This window comes from Sesamum indicum, linkage group LG7 (assembly GCF_026168435.1).
Source record: "Sesamum indicum cultivar Baizhima isolate 11 linkage group LG7, ASM2616843v1, whole genome shotgun sequence".
Classification (NCBI taxonomy): Eukaryota; Viridiplantae; Streptophyta; class Magnoliopsida; order Lamiales; family Pedaliaceae; genus Sesamum; species Sesamum indicum.
In genome coordinates, this window is record NC_142663.1 from 5,040,203 (window position 1) to 5,050,188 (window position 9,986).

General features: G+C 40.0%; 1 protein-coding gene across 2 annotated transcripts; it reads right to left on the reverse strand.

Annotated features, from left to right (window-relative positions):
- Positions 1-6,378: 6,378 nt before the first annotated feature.
- Positions 6,379-9,300, reverse strand: LOC105165973 (putative nucleoredoxin 2). 2 transcript variants are annotated; one of them, XM_088882320.1, is made up of 3 exons: positions 8,942-9,300; positions 7,320-7,818; positions 6,379-7,218 (listed from the first exon to the last, which is right to left on the reverse strand). In XM_088882320.1, the coding sequence occupies exons 1-3, from the start codon at positions 9,046-9,048 to the stop codon at positions 6,601-6,603; spliced, it is 1,224 nt and encodes a 407-aa protein (XP_088738446.1). In that variant the 5' UTR covers positions 9,049-9,300; the 3' UTR covers positions 6,379-6,600. The 2 variants fall into 2 exon arrangements, with proteins under 2 accessions (XP_088738446.1, XP_011083440.1); XM_011085138.3 differs by having other exon boundaries at positions 7,320-7,814; positions 8,942-9,294.
- Positions 9,301-9,986: the final 686 nt, after the last annotated feature.

Sequence of the window (9,986 nt, forward strand, 5' to 3'; positions counted from 1 at the left end):
TTTGTTGTGTTTTGTGGAAATAGACAGAGAAAAGTAAAGATAAATAAGTGTGTGTTAGAGATAATATATATGTTTGGATTTGTTTTTTAAGATAATTTAAAATAAGTATTGTATGTTTAATGTTGTATTTTGAGAGACAAAAATTACTATTCATTGTCAATTCATAGTCAAATCATGTCTTTTTATATATATTTATGTATATGTATGTATTTATGCTAAAACAGTTTAAAACACCTAGATAAGGTGTTTTTGAATGATGGCAAACATTGGGTATGTTTTGACTCGTCCCGAAGATAACTTAAAAATGAAAATAAACATAGCGTATAATTCTTACTTGTATTTAAGTAAATCTGACGGTTGTTCATTGAGAAACCAAATCTGAGTGAGTTTAAGTCCTACGGATGTGGCGATCGTCTTCCATTTTCAACCTTTCATGTCAATTTTAAGACATTTACTTGTTCATATATTTCAAACCTGACTTGCCCGATGCTCATAATTTTTGCTCCAGAATCGAAGCCCCGGGCCAAATTAATGACCTCGCCCAGTGAGACCGATCATGCCAACAAGTAGACAACACTTGTTAAGCCCGAAGTATCATAACAAGCTCGGCTAAAATGTAATATTTGTCTTCTATTTTTTGCATTTTATCGTTTTAGTCTTTTATCTTTTAGGATAATAAATAATTTCTATAACTTTTTAATTTTGGTCTTTCATATGAGCTTTGCAAATGATGCCGAAAAAGGGCATGCATGTGCCTTTTTTTTATTTTAATTTAGGATTTTTATTTCCATCAATCAATTTCTACCAGCATGGAAGCAAATTTTTGATTCTGTGTTTTTTGTATTTTGACATTTTAGTCATTCATCCTTTTAAAGTAGTAAATATGTTTTGTAATTTTTAATTACATTTAATCCGAACAAGATGTAAGCCAAGATCTCAATGCAAATGGATTGAATTTTCTATTGAAAATATTAAAGTATTGAAAGATTATATTATTAATTTTAGTTAAGAAACTATTTTATGTTAGGAAATGAATCGGGTTAAGATGGACAACAGGCTGGAATATGAAGGCGATAAAAGACACACGAATTTATTAACCCAGTTTGGATATAAATCCTATGTCTGGGGGCGATACCAAGTCAGGAGAAAACATTCAAAGAGGAGGAAAATTGAGGAGTACAACGCACACACACTAGTATGTAAGTCTTCACCACACGTGAAGACAACACTCACTCTCGTCTCAACTCTTTCTCACGATTATACAGAGAACCTATATGTTTTTCTCTTTACTCTACTCTACTCTACTCTACAAAACAATGCTAATAAAAGTAGTATATATATAGCCATGACTTATCCTTTTTCCAACTCAACTTGGGATTTCTAAGTTGAATCGGGTTATCCTTCTCCAACTCAACTTTGAATCGGGTTATCCTTCTCCAACTCAACTTGGGATTTCTAAGTTGAATCAGGTTATCCTTTTCTTCTTCAAATCAATCTTCATAACTTAACAATCTCCCACTTGAAGATTGATTAGCTTTTCTCCACTTCTTTTTTGGTACTGCCGGGTTTGTCCACTCTAGTCATCAAGGCCAGTCGAAGCCGTACGCAGCTTCAACTTCTCCATCGCAACCGCCTTGGTCAGCATGTCCGCAGGATTCTTTTCTCCTTGGATCTTCTCCAGCTGCAGTGCCTTCTTCTCCATAAGTTGTCGGATGAAATGGTACTTGATCTCGATGTGCTTTGTCCCCGAATGGAACGCGGGATTCTTTGCCAGATGGATCGCACTCTGGCTATCGCTATGAAGAATCACATCTGCCTGAGGTTTCCCTAATTCACCCAAGAAGTGTTGCAGCCAAATGAGCTCCTTAGCCGCCTCAGTAACTGCCACGTACTCAGCTTCCGTCGTGGACAGTGTGACAACCTTCTGCAGCTTTGAGACCCAGGATACGGCTGTACCGCCATATGTGAACACGTACCCTGTAGTGCTCCTCCTTTTGTCACAGTCACTCCCTGCAAAATCAGCGTCAACAAACCCAAACAAGGTAAGCTTGCCCTTACCAAACACCAATGCTCGGTCCTTAGTACCCCTTAGGTACCTAAGAATCCATTTCACAGCTTCCCAGTGCATCACTCCTGGATTGCTCATAAAACGGCTAACTACTCCCACTGCATGTGCTATATCCGGTCGAGTACAGATCATAGCATACACCAGGCTCCCAATTGCTGAGACATACGGTGTGACTCTCATCTTTGCACGTTCGGAGTCAGTCTGGGGCGAATTACTGTTGGATAGTTTGAACTGATTTCCCAATGGCGTTCCAACCGGTTTTGCATTTTCCATCTTGAATCTGCATAATACCTTCTCAATATAATCAGATTGAGATAACCATAATTTACCAATACCTTTGTCCCTTGTGATTTTCATGACTGCCTCTGCGTAACATTCGGGTTCTCCACAATCAGACAAAAACAAGTAATAAAGAGAGGGGGAGTACCTATCTGGGGCCCTTCTCAGCCTCGGTTCTCGACCCAGTGCCAAGGGTGTGCTGCTTTCAGTAATCGGTTCCTCCGATACTGGTTTTGGCTCTATCTCTGTATGTTCGATTTCGTCCGTCTGAACTCCCACTGAATCCGTATCTGCTGGTCTCATGATCCCGGAATTTGAAATGTCGAGATCAACAAATTCCCTTTCCTTCTTGTCATCGTCCAGGCTTACCTTCCTGTCGTTGTACATTACATCCTCATTGAATATAACATTCCTGCTACGAATTATTTTCCGGTTTTGATCATCCCAAAATCTATACCCAAATTCGTCAGTCCCATACCCAATGAATGTACATTTAATCGACTTAGCATCCAGCTTAGTCCGATCATCGTTCAAAATATAGGCTGAACAACCAAACGTACGTAAGAAAGAAAGATCCACTTTCTTACCACTCCATACCTCTTCTGGTATCCTGTTGTTCAACGGGACAGAAGGCCCTCGATTGATCAAGAAAGCAGCCGTGTTGACTGCATCTGCCCAAAACATCTTTGGTAGTCCGCTCTTCAATCGCATGCATCTCGCACGCTCATTCAGTGTTCTGTTCATCCTCTTAGCAACGCCATTTTGCTGAGGTGTCCCCGAGATTGTTTTCTGCATTCGGATTCCATGGTCGGCGCAGTAATTCTTGATACCTTCACTGCTGTACTCGCCACCGTTATCCGATCTGAGACATTTCACTTGTAGACCTGTCTCATTTTCCACTAGTGCCCTCCATCTCCTGAATGTATCAAAGGCATCAGATTTTCTTTTTAAGAAATGCACCCATATCTTTCTAGTGGAGTCATCGACGAATGTCATGTAGTACGTTGATCCACTAAGAGATGACACTGGTGCTGGCCCCCACAAATCGGTGTGAACAAGCTCCAACTTTTCTTTTCTCGGAGTTCTTCCTGTGGTCAAGAAGCTCACCCGCTTCTTCTTTCTGAACACGCAATGTTCATAATGACCCACCTCTACCGATTTTAACTCGGGCAACCGTCCTTTCGACTTCAGCACGTTCATTCCATTCTCGCTCATGTGGCCCAAGCGATTGTGCCACAGGTTAGCCTGCGATACAGTTCCTGCAAAGGGGATGTTTGAACTGGATCCTCCAGCCATGTAGAGCGTTCCCGACTTTAATCCTCGCGCCAAAGTCATTGCTCCCCGACTGATCTTCCACTTCGCGTCTCCAAACGTCGTGTGGAATCCATCACTACCCAGCTGTCCAACTGAGATCAAGTTTCTCTTCAGTCCTGGTATGTGTCTCACATCATGTAGGGTCCAGCATGACCCATTCGTTGATTTGATCCGCACATCTCCCTTTCCTACAATCTTGAGGGGTTTGTTATCTGCAAGATAAACTAAGCCAAAATCACCTGAGGTGTATGGCTCCATGATGTCTTTGTTGCTGCATGAGTGGAATGAGGCCCCTGAATCCACAACCCAATCATCGGAAGAACTGCTCACACTCAACAAGAGTGCATCCGTGATCTCTTCCGTCGCGACATTCGCTGTCCGGCCCTCCTTTTCCTTCTTTGGCGCCCGACATTCGCTTTTCATGTGTCCGGGCTTCTCGCAGTTCCAGCACACCATCTCCTTCTTGCCCTTGTTCTTCCCCCTGGACCTTGACCTTCCACGGTATTTACCCCGTGTGTCAGGTCTCCCTCTGGACTCTGTATGTAGTGCAGAGCCAGATGATCCACCCGTTTGCTTTCTACGGGTTTCCTCGTTCAACATTATGTTCCTGATGTTGTCGAACTTCATCTTCTCCTTCACAGACGAAGTGCTTACCGAAGTTACAACCACATCCCAACTGTCAGGTAAAGATGAGAGCAAAATTAACGCTTTTACCTCATCGTCAAACACGATATCCACAGATGCCAGCTGTGTCGTGAGTTGGTTGAAGTCATTGAAGTGATCGGCCACCGACTTCCTCTCCTCCATCTGCAACCTGAATAGTTTCTTCATCAGCATGACCTTGTTCATTGCTGAGGGTTTCTCGTACATATCGGCAAGAGTCTGTAGGACTTCCTTCGTGCTCTTCGCTCCCTTCACATGATAGGCGACATTCTGAGAGAGCGACAGGATTATTGCGCTCATCGCCTTTCGATCGAGCACCTTCCATTCTTCATCACCCGTCTTCTCGGACTTCTCTGCAAGTGGTTCGTATAGGTCCTTCCCGTACAGGTAGGCCTCCATCTGCATACGCCAAAACCCAAAGTCGGAACCATTGAACCATTCGACTGGAAACTTTCCCTCCATCTTAACTCCTTGAACCAGGCTCTTGATACCAGTTGTTAGGAAATGGATCGGGTTAAGATGGACAACAGGCTGGAATATGAAGGCGATAAAAGACACACGAATTTGTTAACCCAGTTTCGATATAAATCCTACGTCTGGGGGCGATACCAAGCCAGGAGAAAACACTCAAAGAGGAGGAAAATTGAGGAGTACAATGCACACACACTAGTATGTAAGTCTTCACCACACGTGAAGACAACACTCACTCTCGTCTCAACTCTTTCTATCGATTATACAGAGAACCTATATGTTTTTCTCTCTACTCTACTCTACTCTACTCTACAAAACAATGCTAATAAGAGTAGTATATATATAGCCATGACTTATCCTTTTTCCAACTCAACTTGGGATTTCTAAGTTGAATCGGGTTATCCTTCTCCAACTCAACTTTGAATCGGGTTATCCTTCTCCAACTCAACTTGGGATTTCTAAGTTTAATCAGGTTGTCCTTTTCTTCTTCAAATCAATCTTCACAACTTAACATTTTATAGAAGTAGCATATATATATATATATATATATATATATATATTAAATAGAATAAATATATAATAAAATTTAAAATAAAAACTCCAATCCACATAACAACCCTTTGAATTAGGAGCTTCTAAGTGGTTGAAGAAATCATAAATCTGTGGTTATTACATTCCGCTCCCTCTACTATACCTTATATATAACAAATACCTCAATAAGTTGTGCATCTAACCCTTGGACTATATTATGTAATATTTGCGCCTTATATACCATGGGAATTTTTATTGATATCTGATTTGAATTGAGGTCATGTTTCGTCAAAATATATTTGTATTGGGTATGTTATCTCTTTCGTATTCTCGATTTAGATAAATAAGTGGGTTAAATTGTAAGAAAATTAAATTTTGGGGTCACTCCCAAAATTAGAATAATTAATAAGATAATTGAAGTTGTATAACTCGATCTTCGTATAATAAATACGAATTCTTACAAATAGAGATAACCCCCTATTTATAAAAATCATTCATCTGAGTCGTATTGAGCCATGTATCAGCTCCAAAACCCTTAGATAGGCAAGCCATCAATGGGTACAATGTTGGGTTGTCGGGTCGGTCGATTGTAGGGGGTTGGGTGTAAATGTCTTTTTCAGTACTTGTACTAAAGAGCCCCATCAATAGTATTAACCATTGATATCAATTGTGTTTGTTTTAATCAATCATTGGAAATTGAAATTTTTAAGTTCACTAAATTTATTTTCAACTATCTATATTGCGAATCTGTGATGAACTCCAAAATTTCTGTCTCATTTTAATCATTTTTTAAAATCATTATTACACATTTTAAATTCATTTGTAGAACCATTTAAATCTGGTTGCATTGGTTAGAAAAGAAGCAACACTTAGTTCTTAGACAACAAAAACATTCTTCGTCTAAATACATCTAGAGTGGATTGAATTTTCTATTACAGACAAGTATATATACACGTCTCGTCTCGTGTATAAAATCTTTCTTTAAATAAGTAAATAATATTATTTTATTCGCATGATATGTATATAGTAAATGCAATACAAAATAAATAAAATTTACAACAAAAGATTCAATCCATAACTTCCTTTCCTTGGCAGTAACACATAACACGGGGGTGAAAAACATCGATGTTAATACACAAGTGAGACAAAGTTAACACTGATCCCCACATGACATTAGAGCGGCACCATCAAGAAAAGACACACAATTCTGCCATATTATACAAGAAAAATCTCTGTTTGAGATGTAGAATTCCCCAAGTATTTCCCTCTCTAAGTCAAGGGCCGTTGTCGACGACTCTCACACACTTGGGATGCACCTCATAGCCACACTCGATGCACTGATAAGCCCAACCTGACCCTTGCTCGTCACAGTCGCAACATATGAAGGGGCCTCCTCCATTTCCTTGGGACACCAATGTTAGCCTGTGACCGTGCCCAGAATGGAACTCGGATTTGGGAAGATTCTTGGCCGCTTCATCGGCTTGTCTCTCCAGAAATTCTACTCTGGCCTCTGTAAATGGATACGCATTTTCTTGGTACAGGTTCAACAGGTTTCTTCCTTGTTTGGTCACTGTTTTTCCATCAGGGCCTAAAATAACCAAGCTGGGGATTCCTCGTATGTCGAAATGTTTAGTGAGAGCTTTGATGTTTGGATCACCATAAGGTAGTGCCAGCCATGGCATGGTCTGGAAGTATGACAGAAAAGATGTTTGGTCGTGGTCGCTCGACACAAACACTATTTCGAAGTCCTGATGATGGCTGTTGAGGCTCGATTCTTGGTTGATCTTTTGGTAGATGGAGGCTAATTTGGGTGTAAATTTTACTCCTGGAAAGCACCATTTAGCTGAGAAATAAAGTCCAATTGTCTTCCCGATTAATGAAGCCACCGACACCTGAAACAGACAATACGTAAACAATATTCTTAATGTCTTCTGATCATCAGTCGTAAACATATACAGTTAACTTTTGGGCAAAAACATTACAAGTCAAATACCTGTTTTGGTATTTTGTGACTGATGAGAAAATCTCTTTCGTGGTTTGTCAGCAAATCGCGGAGAGTCTGATTTTCGTGCTTGTCCTTCTCCTTCTCGAGCAACTCCTCGACCCTCTCTTTTGTAAACGGATAAGCTTGTACCCCATAGCGATATATGAGATCCACTCCATCTATAACTATTGAATCTCCTTTACAATTATTTGGTTGCAGAATAATCAAGCAAGGTATGCCTTCAACATCAAACCTCCGACTCAAGGCTCTTTTCAACTCCAAATCAGAAAACGGAACAGCAAGCCACGGCATCGAACTACGGTAGTCATCAAAGGCATTGACATCCTCGTCCGACGACACGAAGACTATCTCAAAGCCGGGGTCAGAATTCTTGAGCTGCTCGTAAGCATTGGCCAGTACGGGGGTGAACTTATGGCAAGGCTGATACCAGTTAGCAGAGAAGTAAATGCCAACAATTTTACCTTCAAGATCAGCGATTTTCACCTGCCTCAAATACGGGAACTTGAAACCATGACGACTCCATATAGTATGGTAGAAGACCAACTAAAGTTGGATAAAAACTAAACAAAAACCAACCAAAAAAGCTAAATGCAAACAGCACAAAGCATAATCTAATTTTCGTCTTTTCCAAGTTTTCCATCTGAAATAGTGCAATAATCAAATTCAGGAAAATATTAACCGGCCTGCAGTCGACTTATTTGAATTATGGAGTTTCTTCACTGTCTTTCATCTCGGCTTCCATGAAACTTGGGACACATATCCAGCTTTACAATCAGATGACTAATTACCTGATTAAGTTAGTAAACCGACGGAGAAAGCATGAACAAGCATCTAAGTCAGTCGCAACTCGGACTCGATTTACGGATCTGCAAATCCTTTTGGATCTTCTGAAACATCTATGATCGTGCACGTAACGTGTACAAGTTAAATTAGATATCTGGTTTCAGAAAAATAATTTTGACACGTGCGGTGCGTATATTAACTGTAATAAAAGATGCAATAGGATTTGCAATAGAAAACTCGGATCTGTAACTAATTAGCTCCTCCATCACCACCACCCCACCGAGAAAGAAGACAGAAGAATAAAGACTGAGCCTGGTTAAACTTAATTAGACAAACATGAGCAATTACAAAGAATAATCAAGAGAAACCAGCAGGTGTTGGTGCGAAGGCAGTACAGTGCAAGAACTCATTCACATGCTTAAAACGCTGAACAACACAGGTTTGTTTTCTTTCAGTATGGTGTCTCCTTAATCAAGTCGACCAGTGGATTTTCAGGGTTATCCCCATCCCACCCACCAAAGGGAAGGGCTCGTTCGGTCACCTGTTAACTTCTACCAGATTGTTTCTGCAGCAGGATTTTTGAGATTCAAAGAAGAAAACGCTTCTAGAATCACTCAAAATTGAATCCAGCAACAACCCACATACAGATATTCCTGTTTCTTTCGAATCTTCAATTTAACTAATTAACCATACAAAAATTAAACTTGAGAAGACTGCACACACACACACACACACACACACTCACTAGAGAGAGAGAGAGAGAGAGTTGAATCTTTTGTGAAGTTTTCAGCTAAACTTAGTAGCAAAAAGAAGATGAAAATAGTTACCTGAGAACCAGAGGGAGAGAGGAGAAAGTCACGATCTTTAGAGGCCAAAAGAGAGAACAATCTGGACGCCCCAGAACCAGAATCCATCTCACATTCACCGAACCCATACTTGCTCAAATCATATGCATCATCAACTCCATTGCTCTTCACTTCATTTCTTTTTACTACTGCTGCTTCTTGCCTCATCTCTCTCTCTCTCTCTGCCGGCCAAAGGACAGTGTTCCAACTACAAAGGCAGTAGTACTATCTGTGTAGCCTACTTCTCATGCATTCCTATAGAAATCTGGCAATATTCGACAAGTAACACGTAGCATCCGTACCTTCCCACTCTCAAGCCCTGTGCCCATCACACATAATTTGGCTCTCAGTTGACTACCAGTATTCTTCTTAGGGGCTGTTTGGCCATCTCGTTTGTGTTTTTGTCTATAATGTGGGGTTATCCTCCTAAACATCGCGCCCAAAACCTGCTACCCTTCAACTCTAGTTCAAATTCCGGATAAGTTTGGAATCACCCTTTTTATCTGGCCCTCCCACGAATCAAATTCAAGTATGTACTCAAATTTACAGTTAACATAAAATTATACCACTAGAAAAAATTATAAATATTCATCCTTCATGTCTTAAATATGTTATTTTAATGCTTCAGAACATAAATCGAGTTTGATAAAATTTGAACTAATTGTTTAGCAAGTATTACATACTTGTCCTGCGAACGTATAATGTTCAAGTAAAGTAATTAATCGTATCTAATTTTGATAAGAATTTTCTTAAGACCTTAAGTATTTTTTCCTTCTCAACGTAGTTTTTAAACACTGGACATGGTTTAAGTGAGAAGAGAATTCCAAACAAGGCCTTAAGAGGTAGGACAAGAAGATTTTAATGGGGCGAAATGTAGTGGGAATGCGCCACGTAGAAGGCGAATGATGTGAGGGGTAGCAGAAAAAGAAAGGCTAAAATACGTATAAAAATGGTAGGCATGGGAAGGTCCACTCATCCCTTAATTAAAAACAGAAATAATAATATTATTATTATATATTTTATATGT

What these genes read in the sequence shown, in the direction of transcription:
- LOC105165973 (XM_011085138.3), bottom strand. Translation starts at nt 9,127, where the DNA reads ATGAGGCAAGAAGCAGCAGTAGTAAAAAGAAATGAAGTGAAGAGCAAT. An exon ending in TCTCTCCCTCTGGTTCTCAG is followed by an intron (nt 7,815 to 8,941) that starts GTAACTATTTTC and finishes TATTTGAGGCAG; the next exon opens with GTGAAAATCGCTGATCTTGA. An exon ending in GTCACAAAATACCAAAACAG is followed by an intron (nt 7,219 to 7,319) that starts GTATTTGACTTG and finishes TGTCTGTTTCAG; the next exon opens with GTGTCGGTGGCTTCATTAAT.